Source organism: Choloepus didactylus, chromosome 10, assembly GCF_015220235.1.
Source record: "Choloepus didactylus isolate mChoDid1 chromosome 10, mChoDid1.pri, whole genome shotgun sequence".
NCBI classification, from domain to species: domain Eukaryota; kingdom Metazoa; phylum Chordata; class Mammalia; order Pilosa; family Megalonychidae; genus Choloepus; species Choloepus didactylus.
In genome coordinates, this window is record NC_051316.1 from 48,780,243 (window position 1) to 48,803,182 (window position 22,940).

The following is a 22,940-nucleotide window of genomic DNA, read 5'->3' on the forward strand; positions in this document are numbered from 1 at the left end:
CAGGCATGCAAGGATGGTTCAACATAAGAAAAAACAATCAATGTATTACAACACATTAAAAACTCGAAAGGGAAAAATCAATTGATCATCTCAATAGATGCTGAAAAAGCATTTGACAAAATCCAACATCCCTTTTTGATAAAAACACTTCAAAAGGTAGGAATTGAAGGAAACTTCCTCAACATGATAAAGAGCATATATGAAAAACCCACAGCCAGCATAGTACTCAATGGTGAGAGACTGAAAGCCTTCCCTCTAAGATCAGGAACAAGACAAGGATGCCCGCTGTCACCACTGTTATTCAACATTGTGCTGGAAGTGCTAGCCAGGGCAATCCGGCAAGACAAAGAAATAAAAGGCATCCAAATTGGAAAGAAGAAGTAAAACTGTCATTGTTTGCAGATGATATGATCTTATATCTAGAAAACCCTGAGAAATCAACGATACACCTACTAGAGCTAATAAACAAATTTAGCAAAGTAGCGGGATACAAGATTAATGCACATAAGTCAGTAATGTTTCTATATGCTAGAAATGAACAAACTGAAGAGACACTCAAGAAAAAGATACCATTTTCAATAGCAACTAAAAAAATCAAGTACCTAGGAATAAACTTAACCAAAGATGTAAAAGACCTATACAAAGAAAACTACATAACTCTACTAAAAGAAATAGAAGGGGACCTTAAAAGATGGAAAAATATTCCATGTTCATGGATAGGAAGGCTAAATGTCATTAAGATGTCAATTCTACCCAAACTCATCTACAGATTCAATGCAATCCCAATCAAAATTCCAACAACCTACTTTGCAGACTTGGAAAAGCTAGTTATCAAATTTATTTGGAAAGGGAAGATGCCTCGAATTGCTAAAGACACTTTAAAAAAGAAAAACGAAGTGGGAGGACTTACACTCCCTGACTTTGAAGCTTATTATAAAGCCACAGTTGCCAAAACAGCATGGTACTGGCACAAAGATAGACATATAGATCAATGGAATCGAATTGAGAATTCAGAGATAGACCCTCAGATCTATGGCCGACTGATCTTTGATAAGGCCCCCAAAGTCACTGAACTGAGCCATAATGGTCTTTTCAACAAATGGGGCTGGGAGAGTTGGATATCCATATCCAAAAGAATGAAAGAGGACCCCTACCTCACCCCCTACACAAAAATTAACTCAAAATGGACCAAAGATCTCAATATAAAAGAAAGTACCATTAAACTCCTAGAAGATAATGTAGGAAAACATCTTCAAGACCTTGTATTAGGAGGCCACTTCCTAGACTTTACACCCAAAGCACAAGCAACAAAAGAGAAAATAGATAAATGGGAACTCCTCAAGCTTAGAAGTTTCTGCACCTCAAAGGAATTTCTCAAAAAGGTAAAGAGGCAGCCAACTCAATGGGAAAAAATTTTTGGAAACCATGTATCTGACAAAAGACTGATATCTTGCATATACAAAGAAATCCTACAACTCAATGACAATAGTACAGACAGCCCAATTATAAAATGGGCAAAAGATATGAAAAGACAGTTCTCTGAAGAGGAAATACAAATGGCCAAGAAACACATGAAAAAATGTTCAGCTTCACTAGCTATTAGAGAGATGCAAATTAAGACCACAATGAGATACCATCTAACACCGGTTAGAATGGCTGCCATTAAACAAACAGGAAACTACAAATGCTGGAGGGGATGTGGAGAAATTGGAACTCTTATTCATTGTTGGTGGGACTGTATAATGGTTCAGCCACTCTGGAAGTCAGTCTGGCAGTTCCTTAGAAAACTAGAGATAGAGCTACCATTCGATCCAGCGATTGCACTTCTCGGGATATACCCGGAAGATCGGAAAGCAGTGACACGAACAGATATCTGCACGCCAATGTTCATAGCAGCATTATTCACAATTGCCAAGAGATGGAAACAACCCAAATGTCCATCAACAGATGAGTGGACAAATAAAATGTGGTATATACACACGATGGAATACTACGCGGCAGTAAGAAGGAACGATCTGGTGAAACATATGACAACATGGATGAACCTTGAAGACATAATGCTGAGCGAAATAAGCCAGGCACAAAAAGAGAAATATTATATGCTACCACTAATGTGAACTTTGAAAAATGTAAAACAAATGGTTTATAATGTAGAATGGAGGGGAACTAGCAGTAGAGAGCAATTAAGGAAGGGGGAACAATAATCCAAGAAGAACAGATAAGCTATTTAACGTTCTGGGGATGCCCAGAAATGACTATGGTCTGTTAATTTCTGATGGATGTAGTAGGAACAAGTTCACTGAAATGTTGCTATAGTATGTAACTTTCTTGGGGTAAAGTAGGAACATGTTGGAAGTTAAGCAGTTATCTTAGGTTAGTTGTCTTTTTCTTACTCCCTTGCTATGGTCTCTTTGAAATGTTCTTTTATTGTATGTTTGTTTTCTTTTTAACTTTTTTTTTTCATACAGTTGATTTGAAAAAAGAAGGGAAAGTTAAAAAAAAAAAAAAAGAAAAAAGACAAACAAGGAAAAAAAAAAAACAAAAAAAAAAAAAACGATGTAGTGCCCCCTTGAGGAGCCTGTGGAGAATGCAGGGGTATTCGCCTACCCCACCTCCATGGTTGCTAACATGACCACAGACATAGGGGACTGGTGGTTTGATGGGTTGAGCCCTCTACCATAAGTTTTACCCTTGGGAAGACGGTTGCTGCAAAGGAGAGGCTAGGCCTCCCTATATTTGTGCCTAAGAGTCTCCTCCTGAATGCCTCTTTGTTGCTCAGATGTGGCCCTCTCTCTCTGGCTAAGCCAACTTGAAAGGTGAAATCACTGCCCTCCCCCCTACGTGGGATCAGACACCCAGGGAAGTGAATCTCCCTGGCAACGTGGAATATGACTCCCGGGGAGGAATGTAGACCCGGCATCGTGGGATGGAGAACATCTTCTTGACCAAAAGGGGGATGTGAAAGGAAATGAAATAAGCTTCAGTGGCAGAGAGATTTCAAAACGAGCCGAGAGATCACTCTGGTGGGCACTCTTACGCACACTTTAGACAACCTTTTTTAGGTTCTAAAGAATTGGGGTAGCTGGTGGTGGATACCTGAAACTATTAAACTACAACCCAGAACCCATGAATCTCGAAGACAGTTGTATAAAAATGTAGCTTATGAGGGGTGACAGTGGGATTGGGAATGCCATAAGGACCAAACTCCACTTTGTCTAGTTTATGGATCGATGTGTAGAAAAGTAGGGGAAGCAAACAAACAGACAAAGGTACCTAGTGTTCTTTTTTACTTCAATTGCTCTTTTTCACTCTAATTATTATTCTTGTTATTTTTGTGTGTGTGCTAATGAAGGTGTCAGGGATTGATTTAGGTGATGAATGTACAACTATGTAATGGTACTGTAAACAATCGAAAGTACAATTTGTTTTGTATGACTGCGTGGTATGTGAATATATCTCAATAAAATGATGATTAAAAAAAAAAAAAAAAAAAAGTACTGACTCAAATAATTTTTTGTTTTAAGAGATTTTGAACGCAGTTAACCCATATTCTCTATAGGAAAAAAAAAAAGGTAAATACAGGGAAAAATTAACAGTACCATAGATGTTGTCATTTGGTATAGAGCTCTTCTAGATACCTACATGTGTGTGTGTTAATGTATTTTAGTAGGATCATACCATACATGGAATTTTATTACCTGCTTTTCTCATTTAACGATATATTATGAACATCTTTCCATGTCAGTCACATTGAAAATTCTATAATACACTTGTATACATTAATTGCGTATTATTTAACCCATTATTCTGCTTCAGTCAATGAATAAATATTAAGTACTTGACATATGCCAAAGCATTCTAGTGGATGTGGTGAGAGAAACAAAGTTGAACAGAACTGTTCATGCACTCAAAATGTGTGTGGTCTAGAAGGGGATCTAGGGCAGCTCCATGAATTTTATACCTTGTGTTAAAGGTCCCATAAGAGACTACGGAAGACGGGCTGTGAGAGTGCAGAGAAAGGAAAGTTAATGTGAGTTAGGGGATCAGGGAAGGCCCTGAGGAGGAAGTGATGGGGGTGTTTGGCCATGTGAGGAAGGGGAAGCAGGGGCATTCCAGACAGAAAGAGAGAACAAACAAAGGTGTGCTGCCAGAGAAATGAGAGCCCCCCACTTTCTGCACAGGAATTCGTTGTTTATGGGATGTCGTCCAGTCCTGATAAGGACCACAGGACTGACGGGAAGTAAGGTTGGAGAGCTAAGATGGTGCAGGGTGATGGTTTAAAATGGCTCGCTGGGCAGTGTGGACTGCATTTCCTGCGTGGTGGGGACTTTTAAAGTTCTCAGGTTTTGGTTTAGCTGGGTAATGGTTAGAGCTGATTGGGAGTAGTTTTCTGGAGTCGTGTGGTAAGGAAGAGGCAGTCAGGGCACTGTTTTCCTGGTCCAGGTAGGAGGTAAGAGGAACCAAGGCTAGGGTGGTAACAGAACTGAGAGAAAAGAAGAGATAACAGGGAGTTAGAACAACAAGCCTTGGCAGGCCCCGATGTAATAAAGGGAAAGGTTCAGAGCCACAGAAGGCCTTGTGGTTTTGAACTTGGGTGACTTTGATGGTAGTGCCATTTGTACGGAGAGAAAACACTGGAGGAAAGCCCTTGAGAAAATGAGTTGCTAGAATCTTTTAAAAGAACTAGTCTTTTGTTTTGTTTTTTTGGTCCTAGCCTCACACCCTTCTCCACCCTTCTCCTTTCTGGCAGGAACTAGTTTGGACTGCATCTGTAAGTGTGGAGCTCTGCAGCCAAGAGGGCCGTTCAGCACTGGGACATCGCTGCATGAGCATGAGGCGGGGACCATGGAAAGGAAGCCCGGCGGCAGCCAGGACGCCTTCCCCACTCAGGAAAGCGTGCTGTCTGCGGTGAACCTGACGGACGACCAGATTGCTGCCGGCCTCTTCGGTAACTTTCCTCATGGCCCATAGCTTAGCATCAGCAGCCCAGGACCAGCTCTGCCAGCCTTCCACTTTAAACTCAGGGTCCTTATAAGGTGACCTTGAAGAAAGAGAATACAGCTGTTGGGAAAGTAGAGCTAGAATATGTTTAAATGACTACTAAAGAAGGAAAGGTGTGGAACCTCCTTAAGGAAACGTATCTGATATTGCTAATTATGAAATATTTTAAACAGCATTTAGCTCTTGTACCGTCTGGCAGGGATATGTATTTTCCAGGAGTGGTTATCTCAGACAAAGGAATGAATAACAATTATCCCTGTCTTAGTACCTAAATGGTTTTTGAGGATCAAGTAAGAGTGACATCCCTTTATAAACTGCAGTAAAGCATGATAAAAATGCTAGTTGTCACTGCTTTTATGTCTGGTCTGGAAGTACTGATGGATTTTTTTTCTCATTTCAAGAAAGTTGTTAATGAAACTTTGGATTATTTTCTTTATATGCACATAATTTTCCAGTGCATTTGTGTAAGTTTCTCATATAGACATGCCAAGATCTACATTTCATAAATAAGAAAAAAATAAATGTACCTGAAGAAAGATTACCTATTCATTTAACTTATATGGTTATGAGTTATGTTAATTTTGATCATATTGATTCACTTTTTAACAGTATGTACAAATAATGAAAGTACGCTGAAGTCCATCATGAAGAAGAAAGATGCAAACAGCGATTCAAATGGTGCAAAAAAGAACCTTCAGTTTGTTGGCATTAATGGAGGGTAAGGAAAAGTGGAGGTACCAGAGTTTATTCATGGTCTGTCTGTCCCCGTTGCCTCCTGCCTGCTTAAGTCTCATTTAAAGGTTCCAGTCCTGGGATGCTGCCACATCTTGGTGATGGAAGATCCCCTCCTCAGAAAGGTGCATTTGAGCTTCTCCTCTCTGCTCTTCTTGCTCTCTTTAAGGATATATCACTGTTTAAGGATACCTGATGAAACTGAGAAATTTACATCTCTTCACCTCTGATCTGAAAAACATAGTCTTCAACAAAAGCAGCAGGGTTCCTGCACCATGCTGGACAACTTGTACTTAACCTATATCAGGACTCAGAGAAGCTGAGAGTGAGAGCATCACTCCACGGGGCCTGTGATAGTCATCCACTTCTTCAGAATGGGCTTCCTTAGCTCTCCATGTTCACAAACAAACTTGTAGGGCCTTTTTCTTAAAGCATAACCTAGCCACACCATCAGTTCCTTGCTTTCTAAATAGAATGTTTATCTGTAGTTTCTTCCTTCTCTTCCAGTTGGCTCAGGTAAATACTTAAGCCTATTAGTCCTCCTCCAACTGAATCAAAGCAATTAGTTAATCAGTAAATGACCTCTGCAAGAAAGCAGTAGTGCAGAGTTAGTTGAGAGCATATTCATGGTAAAGTATACCACAAAGATTAACGTGATGATGTCTATTTCCTTTATCTTAAAAGTAATACTGGGTGATATAGCCCTGGAGGTTTTGGAGGGCATATGTAAGAGGAACTATTGGTTACTTATGTAATCTGTTCACCTTGGCACTGGGAAAATTAATAGGGCAAAATCAGAGGAATTAAAAAAAAAAAAAGCAGAAATTAAAAGTGAGCAACCGCAGACCTGATTCCCTTAAAGTATATTTATTCTTCATTTATACTAAGTCAGAGGTGTAATTTTTTTCAAGTGATATATGATACTAATTGCCAGCCCAGCTTGTCTCTTAAGTAAGAACCCGTTCAAAACCACAGGCATTGAAATATATCATACTTTGAACTGCTAAGCGCAGGATCTAAAACCAATGGTGAAACTCCTGGAGTCAGTGAGCAGCTTTCCCTTCATAGAAATTTCTAAGTTTCAGTGGGTCTTTATGGGCACACCTTGCATCTCCTGAAATCCCAATTGCCACCTAGGTATGAAACAACTTCAAGTGATGATTCCAGCTCAGAGGAAAGCTCTTCTTCCGAGTCAGATGATGAATGTGATGTTCTTGAGTATCCTCCTGAAGAAGAGGAGGAGGACGAAGACCCACAGGGAATGGCGCAAGGGCACCATGCAGTTAATATTGAAGGTTTCAAGTCCACCAGGGTGGAAGATGAAATACAGGTTCAAGAATGTGAACCTGAGAAGGTGGAGATCAGAGAGAGGTGTGGTACATTCTCCTTCCCTCCCCTGACCCCTCCCATATTTAATATACTTTGGCAATAGAGTTGGCCAGTTAGCAGATTTTGCCATTGTATGTGTTTAATGTCTCCAAAGGAAAGCTAAGCTTTATCTGTTCCTCATAGTTATGCATATCTTGTCATGTTACTAATAAATATAAGTGCAGAGTGTGACAACTAGGTCTCTTACAGTAGCAAAGAGAATGGCTTGATATCTTGTTGACTTTGTTATCAGAAACTTTTAGCAACTTGCTATCTAATTTTTTATGTAGAACCACCATCTACAGAGCTATTAAGTATCACTGAAATTTCCATTATTTGAACCTTCCACCTTTTATTTAAAGACATTGGAATTTTGGGGTGACAAGTACCCATTTTTTAAAGCTTCAAGTTTTATCTTTTATCATTTATCTTGATGCATGTGTTAGTATGGTTATTATAGGGTCATTGTGTGCATGAGAAAGGTTTTTTTTGGTCCTTACCTGTATCATGCTTATTGTAAAGATGATGTATGTCAGTCATTTGTCGGTATTTTTTTGTTTTTTTCTCATTGAGTGATGACGAACACTACAAGAATGGATTTGGGGATATCATAAATAACAGCTGACATAAAATAGCAAATAAAAACCCTGAAACGTGCCTACAAATATAGTAAATTTTAAAGTCTAGTAGCAAATGTGGATTTGAATCATATAAAATAGGAGAGAGTAGACTAGAACAGATGGAGGCTTCAGTATGGTTTTTCAGTGAGGACTATAAATAGAATGTTTCAGAAAACTACCTCTGTTTACTTTGTCAAAATGAAAGTTTAACTGCATTAACACAAGGTAAGTGTCTTTTGTTTGTATTTGCAAGTATCTTCCAATGGTTCCATACCTTGTCATTTGGTTTCTCAGCAGCTTAATTGAGATAGTTTTCATGCCATATGTCATCTGATTTTTAAGCTTAATTTTTCACATGGGTTAAACAAAAACTTTTTGTGACACCAAATGTAAGTCCAGATATGTGGTTTACTGGTTGGCATATTGGATATATGGTCATTCAGACCTTAGCAAGCCCTTAAGAGTAAAACTATTTTTAATAACTCAGAACAAAAGGAGCAAAAATCTCCAAATGTTACTCTGTATTTACATAAACACCAAAACTGGTGAAGCTGAAAACTGTTCCTATCAAAAGACTTTGTCCTAAAAAAAAAAAAAAAAGAAAAAGAAAAAAAAGGAAAAAAAAAAAGACTTTGTTCTCTGGCTGGAAGAGTTGCCTCTGTATGTAGCATCAATCCTCAAACCCCCAAAATACCCCCAGCCAAGCACTTTACACCACCACAGCCTGCTTAGGTTGGCTCGGGGCCAATTGTCGTTTAAATGGTTATAGAGTTTGATATCAGAACTTTCTTTTTGTAGCCAGTCATAAGCTCCCTTTCTCCCCACCCCCCCTTAGGTACGAATTAAGTGAAAAGATGTTGTCCGCGTGCAACCTACTGAAAAATAATTTAAGTGACCCCAAAGCTTTGGCCGGCAAAGATATGGTGAGTAACCAACAGACGCTTTTCCCAGTCTGTAGCGAGTGCCTGATTGGGCACCGTCATCAAGGCCAGCTGTCACCTGCCCTTGAGCTGTTGCTGCTTGCCTGCTTTCCCCCGAACTATTTCTAGCGTGAGTGGGCAGAGCAAGCATTGTGCTGCCCAGTTCCTACACCGCACTGCAGTCACTTTCCTGAGACACAGCTTTGGATATTCTCTGTTCACCCTGGACTTTTCTTGGGGGTGGAAGCACCTGTGAGGCACATCCTTGCAAACAGAAGGTTAATTACATTCGGTCATCTTCTCTCTACATTGCTGTTGCTGTTTTCAGAATCTTGTGATCCAGGGAGCAGAATCCCAGATTTTAAAAATTTTTTTATGTGAGCATATGTTTTTAAAAGAAACCTATCTGGGCCAAGGTCAGCATTCCTTTCAATTCCAAGACTGCATATTATGTTCTGATGTGGAATGCAGGCTGCCACTATTTTTAAACATAAAAATAACTGCATTTGTCATCTTCTCACAGTTTGAGAGATTCAGAAGCAAATAAAGAAGTTGATAGTTGCCTTAGTGATCATGAATGGCACAACATACAGACAAATATTTCTATGACAGTGGTGAATCTGACACCATTGCCAATTATGTCAGTCTCATCCATGAAGTTCTGATGTGCGCCTTTTTTTTTTAGGCCAGAGCAACTCTGTCATTGACAGTTCTGTCTTCAGGGCACTGAGAAAATGTAGCTCCTCATAATTAAATTTAGATTGTAATGTGCATTTGAATTTTTACTAACAGTAGATTTAGTATGACGTTTTATGCCAAGTCAGTTAAGTCAGCAGCTGGTGGAAAAGTTGATTTATGAGGCTCACAGGTTTATAGAGTTAGGAAACCAAAAATGATGGAACTAGAGGAACTTAAGGAATTATCCAACCTTGGGAAGGCAGATAGTTTTCTTCTTGTACATCAAGCACAGTCTGAAGATTGTGGCTTCCTAGTGCTCTCTGTTAAGAATTGTGATGTTTGTCAGAGACATGAGCAGAAGTATGAGGACTGAGGCAGGTGTGCTTGTGGGGCCACTGTCTTCCAGTCTGCATGCCTTAATTGAGGTCCTTGTGTGGAGTGACAGCTGTCAGTTTGTGCAGGGACCGGATCAGGCCTGTATGTGCTGCTCCGTGTTTTTGCGTAGCCCCACTAAATCACATTGCCTTTTCATACTGTCTTTTTTTTTTTTTTTTTAATTATGGTAGCTTCATTTGTTTATATTGCTATAGCAACTTAAATTCATCAAAGCCAGCTGAGTCTTTATACTCAAAATGCCAAAAGAGGAGCATGGTAGTGAGGTTTTGGAAGGAAATATTAATGGAAGAGCACAGAACTGCATGTTGAAATTCATCTGTTACATACCAAATGCCTGGGTATACTTTGGTCGCAAACAGTAAAACCATGAAACGTCACTGCAGTGTTAATACTTCCCATTAGGTTTAACCCAAATATAAAACTAGTGCTGTAGGACCCCAGATTTTATAGCCATAGGATTCTCAAAATACTAGGTGATGTGGTCTGCAGGGAGGACATCACATTTCTTCGTCCCCCAGGTTGCCTAGTTTGGTGTCATGCACACTCGGTGATCAGAACTTTTTTGTTGACTGACTTTTCATTCGGTGAAGAAGGGTTTAAAGTATTGTGCTGCAAAAAGTAGTAAACGTGTGAGTGATGACAATGCTGTACTATATAATCATATCAGAATAACCAGGTTTTCATCAGTAATGGTGTTAGGATACCCAGAGGACATAAATTCCCCTCCTTTTGTGATGACTTCAAAAAGATATCTGAATGAGTAGAAGGAAAAAAAAAATTAAATTAATTCTTTCCTGGCCAGGACCCTTTTCACTAAGTGCCCCAAAATATGATCAAATAGGTAGCAGGAAGATAAAGAAATGAAAGCACCAGAGTCCAAATATCACCTTTTCTATAGAAAGAGAAATTTTGGGGTTCTGGTACTTTTAATATAGGCTTTCTGTCTTTCTTTGATATATTTTTAAACTTTTAAAGTGTAACAAGGTACAATTGAATGGTAACGTATAAAAGAAGGCCTGTGGAAAACTGTTGCAGTCTTCCCCATCACCAACACTGGTGATGTACAGTGTAGGTGAAACTTGGATGTGGTCCAAGTTTAACTCGATTCATCCGTGAAACAAGTGCCATTGTTTGTTTCCACAGTCTAAGGGAAGTCAGAGTGGGGTGATGGTCCCCATGAGAAATATAATTTGTTCCAGTCCAGCTTTATAATTTGGAATTGGGGTGAGAACTGGCTTGGCTTGCAAGATTATAGTCTCCCAGCCTCGTTCTTTGGAAGAGTTGAAGGAAATGAGGTTGGTCTGGATAGGAAGGAAGTAGAATAATTAAGTGTGGGTTAATTCATTTCTCCTGAGCTTTATGAAAATCATTTGCAAGGCTGGCATAACTTCATAATATTAAGTTCAGTAATAAGGAGAGCCAGTCCTAACTGTTTTATACATATTGCCTCATTTATCCACATCACAGAACTGTGAAGAAAATGTATTTTTTATTGTCCTCATTTTATAAACAAAAAACTGAGATACAGAAATAAGTAACTTCCCTGCGTTGTACAGCTCATAAGTAGGCAGAGCGAGAATTTGAACCAAGGTGTCTGGCTGCAGACCTGTAGCTTTTGCGTGGTGCTACGTGCCCTCCTTTGTGAGAGTTAGACTATATGTGTGGTTTAAACTGGGGAGGGTTGTCCCAATTCGAGGGTTAAGGCTTTTCTTAGGACTCTAGGCTTTGTCTCTTGTTTCTGAGAGCAAATTTGAACTGCATACACTTTGACGATAAAAGGCCTGGTTTCTTGGGCTGTCAGCAAGGTCTCGGAAAGGTCTATGAACAGAACTAATGGTCACTCGATGTCTTTGGCAGAGGTTCTGTCTGAACACCCTGCAGCACGAGTGGTTCCGGGTGTCCAGTCAGAAGTCGGCCATCCCGGCCATGGTGGGGGACTACATAACAGCCTTCGAGGCTGTCTCCCCGGACGTCCTCCGCTACATCATCAACATGGCCGACGGCAACGGGAACACAGCCCTCCACTACAGCGTGTCCCACTCCAACTTTGAGATCGTGAAGCTGCTCTTGGACGCCGGTACGTTGGCTGCCCCCGTCTCTTCTCTGGTAGCACTCACAGGGTGCCTCCTCTCAGACAAGCTGGGTGATCCACTCTTGAATTCTGTGACCCTCTTAAAATCCCTTTCATTGATTTTAATGAATGCATTGAGTTCTGCATCATTCATGGGAGCTGGAAGTTTCAACAGCACTTTGATGACACAGAATCCAGGTCTTTTTTAAATGAGGTGGTGAGGAAATTCTCATTGCCATTCAGCTCCATTCAGGCAACGTGTATCCCTGGTAATAAGCGTGACTCAGGTCCCCGCCTGGGTGAGTCATGCGGGCTTGGCTGGTGAGCCCTCGGGAGGCTGAGTGCTGCCAGGAGGCCCAGAGCCAGAGAGTAGGGGTCGTGGGGCCTTTGCTTTATCCTTGCTCCACAGCCACCATCCAACTATCCTGCCGAGGTGTGAGCCTCGACGAAATGGAGCCAAGCAAAGCCACTCGAGCGGGTTATGTTAGAATTCTCACCATTCCCTCAAGACACACCCTGTTATTGGGGAATCAGCATAGAGCAAAAAGAGTGTTATTGTATCTAACCATAGTAATGAGACTAGTGGAAATTCTTGTTTATAAATGGAACTTGCCATCCCAGAATATAGCCCATGGCTGTATTAAACTCAAAGTGAGGGAGTGGTGCTTAGAAAGGTCCCCTTGAGAAATAGTGAGCTTTCAGCTTTTTGTTCAAATGGAACAGCCCAGTGGTATATATAGTCCCCAAATCACTTTTTTTTTTTTAAATACATATTTTTGCATTAGGTATGTGAAGATCCAGAATTCATGGTACCTCAGTCTAATTAATAAGGACACAACATGAACACCTCATTTAGAATAAGCAGTAAATGATTCAGTTTTCCCATACCGCCTCTTGACCCAACTCTCCAGTTTTTTTTTTCTACTCTATTTTAGGGGTTTTGCATTAATGCAGAGAAGAGACCCAAGCAGATATTTTTTCTCTTGGAAATTTGCTGCTTACCTAGTTTAGGGGCCATGTAAGTGTGAAATGGCTTCCATTTTAAAGGAAGAAATTTCAAGCCTCCTTCCTTTCAGGCCTTCTGGACTATAAACGAAGCTGGCAGTAATGTTTGCCTGAGTTATTGTTTAAACAGAGAAGTAGATCATATCCAAGGATACCGAAAACAAGATCAAGATTATTTCCTGAACATAGCAATTTAATCCACCCTTGGAAAATTAGACCAATTTTAATTCCATTGTTGGATGGCTTTAGTGATTCACTCTTCTGAATTTGCTTAAATTTTTACTGCTCACCATTTATACGTCAAGATTCTGGCTCCATTAAAACATGTTTGTGAATCTAGGATGTGCAGCATCTGTGAAGAATTGAATGTTACAGGTCCTGCAGAGCCTCAGAGAACATGCCTGCTCACTCATTTCACTGCACAGCTTTCTTTTCTTTCCTTTTTTGCTTTTCTACATAAAACATTTCCATTTTTTGTAATTGCCATTATGTCCCACAAATGCAGTTTGTGGACCTCAAGGAAATTTATCCTGTTGCCTTCTCTTCTCACTCCTTTATAATGGAAACATCCTTAAAATTTTGACTTAATATCTGGTTACACTTAAAAACTTTTTTCCTATACAAACTCTATTATTTTCATTTAGCACTAGAAAGTGCTAAAGGAATTTTTAAAATGCATGGAGGATAATTTAGTCCCTGAAGACTAAGAATTATAGGAATAGAAAAGATCTGGTTTATTGGGTCTGTTAGTTTCTGGCAGTTTCTTAGAGGTCTGATTGCATTTGCTCTCAAATCACATACCCTAGGGCTAGATGTGCAGTTGGAATTCTACTTCTAAGGATGCCACAGAAGTCAGAGTAGCATGTGCAGTCTCTCCAAATGAGTAGTGACTGGATAAATAGCCAATGCCATATTCAGGGTTCTACACATAGCCTTTACAAATCCTACCTTTATTTTAACTCTCACTGCCTTCTCCACTCTAAAAAAATTATTTCAAACACAACTTAATGTCTAGATCCCACATTATTGTTTACTCTTCAAAGCTACTGTTTCAACCTCACAAACCTCCTGGCTCTTGCAGTTCAACTACTAGTTGTAAACAAGACATAGTACGGAAGCTTTCTGTCCCTTCTGTTACTTCAGGTCTCATGAAATAGAAAACATTTTGTTTGTTTCGTGAAAGAACATGTCTCACATTTCCTTCTGGGTCACTCTCAGTCTCTGACCGCCTGATGCCATTTTACTGGGCTCCTCCAGACACTGTACTTTCACTTCATAGATCCCACTGCTGCTGTTAGGAGATTGCTTCTTCCTGAGGAGACTTGTCTCTTTGCAGATGTGTGTAACGTGGATCACCAGAACAAAGCGGGGTATACCCCCATCATGCTCGCAGCCCTGGCTGCCGTGGAGGCCGAGAAGGACATGAGGGTGGTGGAAGAACTCTTCGGCTGTGGGGATGTGAATGCCAAAGCCAGTCAGGTCAGCAGGCTCATTTCCAGGGCTCACCGACACAGCTCGGGCCAGTGCACAGCAGACAGGCCTGCTCTGGGCACGCGCACAGTGCAGGACTCACTGCCTGCCCCGAGTCCATGTGGTTGCCTGGGGTACTTGACAACCAAACACACTGTTGAAGTATTTGCTGAAATTTCAAACTGGAAAAACTTCTCCCTCTTTTGCCTTGATTTACCTCTGTTTGAAGTAGTTTTTAGGTAAACTTTGCAAGTTGTCTGCATATAAGTGACTGGGCCTGCCCATCCACAGTTGACTGTTGTTTCCTGAGCATCTCTGCATGGTAGTGCCAGGCACTGAGTGTCCTAGTCCAGATGTGTTCCTAGTGTGAATTTTAAACATCATCTGAGCTTGGCAGCTCCTTACTGTAATGAGACAGATCATCCCAGCTGAAGGGAATACACTGTCTTGTTTCTTTATGATCTTCCTTAGCTCATAGCACACCAGAAATTGGTTTCTCCATGCTTGTTACCACCCCGCCCCAAGTAATTCATATCCATTTTTCTTCCCACTTTCATCACTCTCCCCTCATCTCCCTTCTCCCTAGCACAGCCTCATTAAGCTCATAGCCCTGGCCAGGCCTCCATACACACTCCTGACTTCCACTGTCTTTCTTCCCGTAGGCTGGGCAGACAGCCCTCATGCTGGCGGTCAGTCATGGACGAATAGACATGGTGAAGGGCCTGCTGGCCTGTGGGGCTGATGTCAACATCCAGGACGACGAGGGATCTACAGCCCTGATGTGTGCCAGCGAGCATGGGCACGTGGAGATCGTCAAGCTGCTGCTGGCCCAGCCAGGCTGCAACGGCCACTTGGAGGACAATGTGAGCTGAGTGCATTAGCCCTCCATGCCAGGGGGCAGAGGGACACGGGAGGGAGCTCTGTGAGTTCTGTGTGGCAAGAGGAGAGGGCAACTCCTCCTTCATTCTTCTCGTGGATCTGTTTTACCTTCCAGGCCCCTCCCTTCACTGCCCAGCTTGGCATAATTTACTGTGTTCAAACTAATACATTAACTAAACCAAAGACAGATAAATAGGACTCCCCCCAGAACTCATACAGTGAAGAAGGCGATTTAATGGCCAGGTACGAGAGCCAGAATTCTAAAGGTAAATAAAGAAAGAATTAAAATAGAATCGTATCCAGTGTAGGCAACTTCTGATAAGTCCATTAAGAAGAGAGGACCAGGTCCCCTGTCCTTCTGGATATCTGGATTATTGGTCATTAGAAGCTGAGGTTAGTAGATGCCTGAAACCAGTTACTATCACAGTTATTAAACACTTTCCTGCTCAAAGGAAGTGGAGGAAAGTGATCCACTGCAGTCCCTCAAAGTGAATGATTAATGACATTTTTGTGAAATAAAATGAATAAACTAAGGGAATCCAGACCATCTTTGCTTCTTTAAGCAGATTTTCCCACTTCTATTTAATCTGTTTTCCTCGTCACTATAATCCCCTCCCCCAATTCCCAAGCTACCCCATTCCCAAATAACCCCACTGGGAAACACTGTAAGGGAAAGGGATCCTTCTGGAAGTCTCCAGGCATAGGTGAGGAGCGCCCATAGGAGGGAAGGCAGAGAACTAACATTTGGGTGGTGAAACAGTTTGCATGTCATGTATGTTGGACTGGGTTGGTTCTGGTTTCGAAAGTTTATCTCTGTGGCACATGGATTTGGACCATGGCTTCCATCAGCTGAAAACATCTAAAAAATAATAAGGAAAACATCCTCCTTTGCACTGAACCGCAGATCCCTTTGGGCCCAAGCCAGCAGGAGGAGCAAACCAGTGCTTTACTGGCATGAAGGACTCAGCAACTTCCGCAGTTCCAACTTCCTTTGCTGGGAACACAGGAGCTGCAGTTGTGCCAGCTCCTCTCAGCCCTCTTGAGCAGGGAGAGAGTTTCCAGCTGTACCTTTCCTCAGGCACAGTTAGATGTGTTTTGTTTTTCGGTTGCTCACTTTTCCTTCTACTCTCTCTCAGTGAAGAACAGATTGTAGATGAAGAGGCCATACAGCCAGAGTGATTTCCAGAAATCCCGGCCCCCTCAGCTCAGTGTCTACTTCCTAGTCCTTAAAGGAGCAGGAGGATATCCAGCTGACCTCCAGAAGAAAAGCAGCTCCCAGAATTCAGAGTGGGAGGGAAGGTTCATGAGGTTCAAACCATAGGCAGATTGTTTCCTGTTGCTAATGACAGGGAGTCCTTATTTCAAGACTAGAGAGAAAATAAATTGCATTCTTTTTACCTTGATATGCCATCTAAATCCCTGCAATTTAATAGAAATCAAGCATTTAACTGAAAATGTTTCCCATATGCAGTGTTTCCCCTCTTTATTGCCGTAAAATATATGTATCAAGCCACCAAGATTCAGTACTTACTCATAAGTGTTACCTGAAGAGGTAAACAGAGGTGGTTAGGGCTTTAAGATCACAGCTACATCCCCCAGAAGAAAGGTGAGAGTTCTTTGGCGATTACAGGGCCTTAGAACACACATCATACAGCTAATACAAGCACCTGTCATATATGAAGTGCTGAATCATTGTGAGCCATTATTATTATTACAATAATAATAACAAGTGGCAAGACCACATAGGTTTGAATTAAAAACTAAAATGTCCCTTGCTAGGAGAACACAAACACCATAGAACTTTCACTGAATTATGGTTCTCCCCTGTCTTCTCCTACTGCCCTCTTCTGGTGGCCAGGAGTGCTGACGTTTAACACAGTAGAAGCCAGACCTCTGCTTGTCCTTAGGAGACAGAAGCTCCAGTACTCTCACATGGAGGGTTTTAGTCTGTGCAAAATTATCCAAATGGTTAATGGACAGAATGGTTGAATAGGAGTCCTTCATCGTTGGTCTGCATTTTTTGAGCCTCCACTGTGTACAGACCTCTATACGAAACACTAAGAGGCAAACAGAGGGAATGGGGTACTTCTCCCCTTGACTGTGAGTTTCTTGGGGGTGGGGTTGTGCTTTCATCTTTGATTCCTTGGTACTTAGCCCATAGAGGTCCAAAACGCTTTCCCAAAGAGCCGAACAGTGGTTGCATGGACCTCTGGGAACCTTATCAACTGCTGGAGAGTATTTTTGTTTTTGTTTTGTTTTGTTTTTTTACCTCTTGGCTGTTTGGAGTTCTAGAAACCCACCCTGGCTTGTTCTTGTCCTCTCATCTTCAGGATGGCAGCACCGCGCTCTCGATAGCCCTGGAGGCGGGACACAAGGACATCGCCGTTCTTCTGTATGCTCACGTCAACTTTGCCAAAGCCCAGTCTCCGGTCAGTGTTGTGCATTTGGCATTTGCAAATAGGCTTTTTACCAGCTGGCTGGTGGGCCCCCTTCTCAGGGAACTGACAGGAGACGTAGGCTTTATGATGATTCTGAAAATGAAACATTTGGTCTAGAACTTAAGAGTTAATCATTTTTGCCCCACCCAGAAGGCCAGGAATGTGGATGTTTACCTCAGCAGAGGGTAGATATATCCCTGCTTGTCTTTAGGAGACAGAAGCTCCAACACCTTCACGTGGAGGCTTTTATTCTGTGCAGAATTAATTGGTTGGCATGTCCTGAGGCCATGAACATGTATCGCCACGTTCCTGGCATTTTCCCTAAAGCAGACAGCGGGCAATCTGTAGTCCCAGCGTTCACTCTTCCCCGGGCAGTTACCCTCCCAGGGCAGCAGGACATGCCCACCTGGCTCCCAAGCTGCTGGTGGACCTGGTCCTGCGTTCGCAGCCTCTGCCGGCTCCCCTGGTGCTGGCTCACGGGTGGTGGATGGAGTTCTCATATCACAGAGGTTGTATCTGCCGTGGGTCACTTACTAACCGCCAATTTTTCTCCTTTCCTGGTCTCTAGGGCACCCCTAGGCTTGGAAGGAAGATGTCTCCTGGCCCCACCCACCGAGGTTCTTTTGACTGACCGGGGCAAACAGCCCTCCATTTACGTGCCACCAGTAAGCTGCTATTGTCCTTTCCTGGTGACCATCCTGAATGTATAAGTATTGTGCTGAGCTCACCAGCAAACGGTGCTCAAAGCTGAGGGTGAGAGGCGGAAGCTTTCCCAGTGGAAGCGGGGCCAGCCGGAGATGGCCGACACGGCACACATTGCCCTCCTTTCGGACCATCCTCTGTCTGTGCGAGACACACTTGGCCCCCAGCCTCTGTTGCCATTGAGTCTCTGCTCCGTTATGTACAGTTGTAGGAAATCGTGACCTGACCTGAGGGCAGCATCTATTTCTTCTCTCACCCTCCACCACCACTGATAAGTGTGTATTCTCGTTGGCATCTGGTTTTTAAAATTTTCCACAAATATTTAAATTTACTACATTTGGAATAATTGAATAACTCTTCAGAAATTCCATTCCAGGATGATTTTGTTGCTTTTTCTTTTGTCTTTATTATTTTAAAGTAAGGAAGTTGAGATGACTTTGATCATCAGCAACTTGGGCCTTGGCTGGTAGGTTTTTTTTTTTTAAATAAAAAGGAAGGTGGAACTCTTACAAAGTAGAAAACTTAGAAAAGGAAATGTCTTCAGTTGGTTTTATCTAGATGGATGTATTATATGACTTTTTATATAAAAGATATATAAAATTGACACAGTGTTTTCAACTTTTATATTCCATAGTAATTAAAGACATGAAGAACTACATGTAACAGTACCCTATATTATTAATAATGGCACAAACCTGTCTGTATCTATTGCTAAAGGTCATATTGTGCTAGAGGAATTGGCTCTGCATTTGCCTCTAGAGGCAGATAGTGTAGTTCTCTGTGTATTTATGAATTCCTTTATACCATGTCACATTTACTTTGGTTCTATATGTATTTAAATGTTTGAAGTGCCTTAGACTCTTGCCATATTTTCAAAATAAAATTTCATTAAGCTGCTGTCCCTGTCCGCTGTTCAGCTCTGACCGCTGTCTGCCCTCTCGCTCTGACTGTCAGCAGTGTCAGCCAAGGCTGGTGGATGGGGTGGGCCACCGTGGGTGAGCCCCTCTCCGGCCAAGGCTCTGAGGGGAGGGGCCACCGTCAGGGAGCATGGCCCCCTCTCTCGGGTGGCTCCTCACCCAGGCTGCAGGCAGGAGGCTGCAAGTTAAGACTTTCTTAGGCAAACAGCTCATCAGACAGGTAACCTCTTGGGGGAGCCTCTACGTTGACTCTTCCCAGATACAGAAGCACAAGTCCTTGATTCTAATTTTGGGTGCGACTGCTGGGTGACTGGTTAAATTGTGGAGTGGTGAGAAAGGAGAGACAAAACCAGACCAGCCCTTTATTTCAGCATATTGTGTGCAGAACAGCACCTGTTCTGAAGTCCTCTTTAAAAAGTAAAGAGAACTGAGCCATCTCATTAAAATGAAGCACAGCAGCCAAAGTGTAGACTAGGTGTTGGGACCCGGCTGCTCAAGGTAAGAATTTTATTTAGTCCAGACCAACTGTAAGAACTGGATGCCCTAAAGATTATCACTGAGGCTTTTCCTTAAACATCTCTCTCATCCTCCCTTCTTCCCTTCCCTCCTGTCCTACCTTATTGAGCTCAGTAGAGAGGCTGGAGAATAGATTTTTCTGACAAGTGTGTCATCATAAGCTTGTACCCGAAAGCCTGTTTCATAGGCTCAGGGATCTCCATCTTTTAGAGAAGTACTTGGAGGAGTTGTGAATAGCAGTCTTGGCAGTTTAGGCAGCCAACCGACTGCTCTCCCAGGACCCCGCCAGGGGCTCTTCCCCATGAACTGTGAAAGTGAGGTCACAGCCATCTGGAATCATGAGTCTTTTTCCCTCCAGGGACAGATCTGTTAGCTCTGGGGTTTGGGCTAAATTTCGATTCAGGTAGTTGTTAACCCCAAGTTCCTACAGATCTGAAATGGCACAATAAATTAAAGCAGAAGAGTGGTTTTGATGAAAAATGGGGCCATGTGTTTTCTGCCCTGTAATGGCATGACTTGCCTTTTGAGCAAAGAGGGTTGTATCTCAGGTGGTTTGTGGTCCCAGGAATGTTCTGTTCCACCTGAGAAAGGAAGGGCATTAATATAGTAAATGTGTGAGGAAATGAATTCCTACATCCGAATGCTGCATTTCAGATTTCTTGTGCTAAATTTTGAAAAAGAAAATGAATGCTTGTTTTATCTCTGAATGAGGTCTTATACAATATGCAACCCCTGGGTAATGTATGTTGGCTTGTTCCTTGTTTGTTTTAATAACACTGGGTACTTAGAATGCTTTTTAACTCGGAGTCTCAGCACAAGCCTGGTTGACCCCCTTGGTACATCTATGGTTTATTGAGTGAGGCACAAGTTCACATAAAGGGATTTGTGGTAGGAGGCTTAGACAATGTCCCCAAGTGAGGCCAGCAACTGGTAGGGGGTGGGTATTCCTGATTTCATTTTCTCAAAAGATGGCTAAACCCTTAGGTGACAGGGAGCCTATTTCCTAGAACCTTTGCCCTGGAAAGTTAGAAGCTACAGGTTGGAAATCCACTGCAAGACAAGAATGGAGAAGTGGAAACTTCGAGACTTTAATGTTGAGAAAGTAAAACTGACATTTTGTCCTGCAGCTGTTATGCCTAAACCATCACTTACCTTGGGAGGTGGGGGGCACTTTGCATCTGGAGAAATTTATCAGAAATGCCCTATCTAGCACTAGACCCCAAATGAAATGAACTGGTGAGCTCTTTCCTGTAAGTTGTCAATGCTCTAATGAGAACAGTTTTATCCCTTTTGTAATACCAAATACTATAGATATGTGCTAATCCTTGCAGATATAATCGAATAAGAAAACTGCTATTTTTTCCTTAAAGGAAATAATAAGCAGAATAACCATAACCTTTCTTTAAATCCTGATTTGTGTTTTTTTTGGGGGGGGGGGGGCGGTGTATCCCAGTCCTTCCGATGTTTGTACTTCCTTGCAAAATGCTGCAAGCAGAACTACTTGAATTTTGTGATGCTTTTGTGTGAGTTTTCCCTTAACAGCATGCCCAGGAATCACCCAAAGAAGCTGGTGAAAAATGCTAACTCAGGCCCCACTCCAGAGATACTGATTCTTTAGGTCTGAAAATCTACATCGTTAAAAAACATCCCAAGTGATTCTTATTGTGATCTTCAGTCCACACTTCATATGTTGTTACTCCCAAATAATGAGACATTACGCATACTTTTCTTTTCCAAATAAATTGGGGGAGGGGATTAAAACAAAAGAAAATTTCTGTTTTTGCTCTGCATGCAAGGGGCCTGCCTGTTGATGGGAACTCCGTCCAGGCCGTTTGCCCAGGCTGTGTCATCTATCTTCTGGAGGCATCGTTTCTCGAGAGTCAGGAACTGGCTGCCACTGATCCATTTGTTTGTGCTTATGGGGGCAGGGGGTGGGCTCAGTCCACGTGTGACAGCCTTGACCAGGCCGACCGCTCTTGGAGTCAATTCCTAAGTTTATCTTCTCGAACTTCCCCACTTTCTTGTGAAGCACAACTGTTACTGCTCAGGAAGAAGGCCACGAACCATTGCTTGGGCTTTGGAATAAAGACAGTTTTCTATTTTTGTTTTTTACTAAAAGCATCATTTTTTTTAAGCTCTGGGCCTTAGCCGGGAACAATTCTATCCTACTTTCTGCCACAAGGAAATTACTAATCATATGTTTACTCTGTTCTTATTCTGCATGGCTGTAATTTAGAAGCCAACTTATTATAAAAATATATTTACAGTACATTTTGTTGAAGATTGTATTACCACAAAAGGATGTGGCTGACCCTTGTTTGCAGCAGAGTTCCAGAGGCTCACACGTTCACCCTCCCTTTCCACCAAAGTCAAGGGCTCTTTTCTCTGGGGTAGAGTTGGGAACTCACAATTAGTGTTTTAACTGTGAAGGATAGAGTTAGAACTTGGAAGTGGTATCCTTGGATACCTGGCCTGAATTCTGGCAAGGATTTCATAAAGAAGCTGGAAAGCAAAAGACCAGTTTTTATGGGTGATCATTTGTACAAAAATGTCTGATTTAGAGGACATTTGGGGAGGAGTTGGCATTTTAGGAAACCAGCTGCCCACTGCTGTTCCATTAAGAACCTGAATATTTAATAGGCAAGAGGACAGGAAACATCCAGAATTTTCAGATAATGGAAACTGCATAAGAAATATTCCTAAGAGCAAATGCCAGTCTCCTACTCAAGCCACAATAGGTTTTCTACACTTGTTCCCCACTGCCCAACCCAGAAGGCTCCAGTTTACCCAGCCTGAGAACAACCTGGATGGGTGAGACTGTGATGGAGAGGAAGAGAGAATACCTGAGCTGCAGACGGGCAGCTTTGCTTTGCTGCCGGTGGTGGCAGGCAGTTCAATGGTGTGGAAAGGTTTGCTGTGGGAGACCCGGTGCCAGCAGGGCAGCCACTTATTTCCCATGTGTCAGGCAGCAAAGAGATCCTGGCTACAGTCCCATGTGCCCTGCTATGAAATGCTCTATGTGCTTAAATTAAATAAACAAGCAATAAAGACAGTGTTCGTTGATTAGATTAAGACCCACCTGGTTCAGAGACCTCACTGCCTACCCTGTCTAAAATACCCTGTCTAAAATATGACACCCCCAGAAAAGATGGTTTTCCAACAGAATGCCCACTAGGATCAGCTTTCTTGCTTAGGTTTGTAATGCCATCTGCTAGGATGGAGATGTT

The 22,940-nt window shown here is 42.1% G+C and overlaps 1 protein-coding gene across 5 annotated transcripts in view; it reads left to right on the plus strand.

The window, feature by feature from the left end:
• The window catches only part of KANK1 (KN motif and ankyrin repeat domains 1), a 242,207-nt gene extending 223,029 nt beyond the window's left edge, over positions 1–19,178 (plus strand). For 4 of the 5 annotated variants that reach the window (XM_037851174.1, XM_037851175.1, XM_037851177.1 and 1 more), the window contains 9 exons: positions 4,751–4,948; positions 5,611–5,719; positions 6,871–7,104; positions 8,557–8,644; positions 11,573–11,792; positions 14,128–14,270; positions 14,924–15,124; positions 17,471–17,569; positions 18,147–19,178. In XM_037851174.1, coding sequence (XP_037707102.1) covers positions 4,751–4,948; positions 5,611–5,719; positions 6,871–7,104; positions 8,557–8,644; positions 11,573–11,792; positions 14,128–14,270; positions 14,924–15,124; positions 17,471–17,569; positions 18,147–18,209 — 1,355 coding nt within the window. In that variant the 3' untranslated portion in view covers positions 18,210–19,178. The remainder of the gene's footprint in view (positions 1–4,750; positions 4,949–5,610; positions 5,720–6,870; positions 7,105–8,556; positions 8,645–11,572; positions 11,793–14,127; positions 14,271–14,923; positions 15,125–17,470; positions 17,570–18,146) is intronic. The other variant, XM_037851178.1, reaches the window with a different exon arrangement.
• The last annotated feature ends 3,762 nt before the right edge of the window (positions 19,179–22,940 follow it).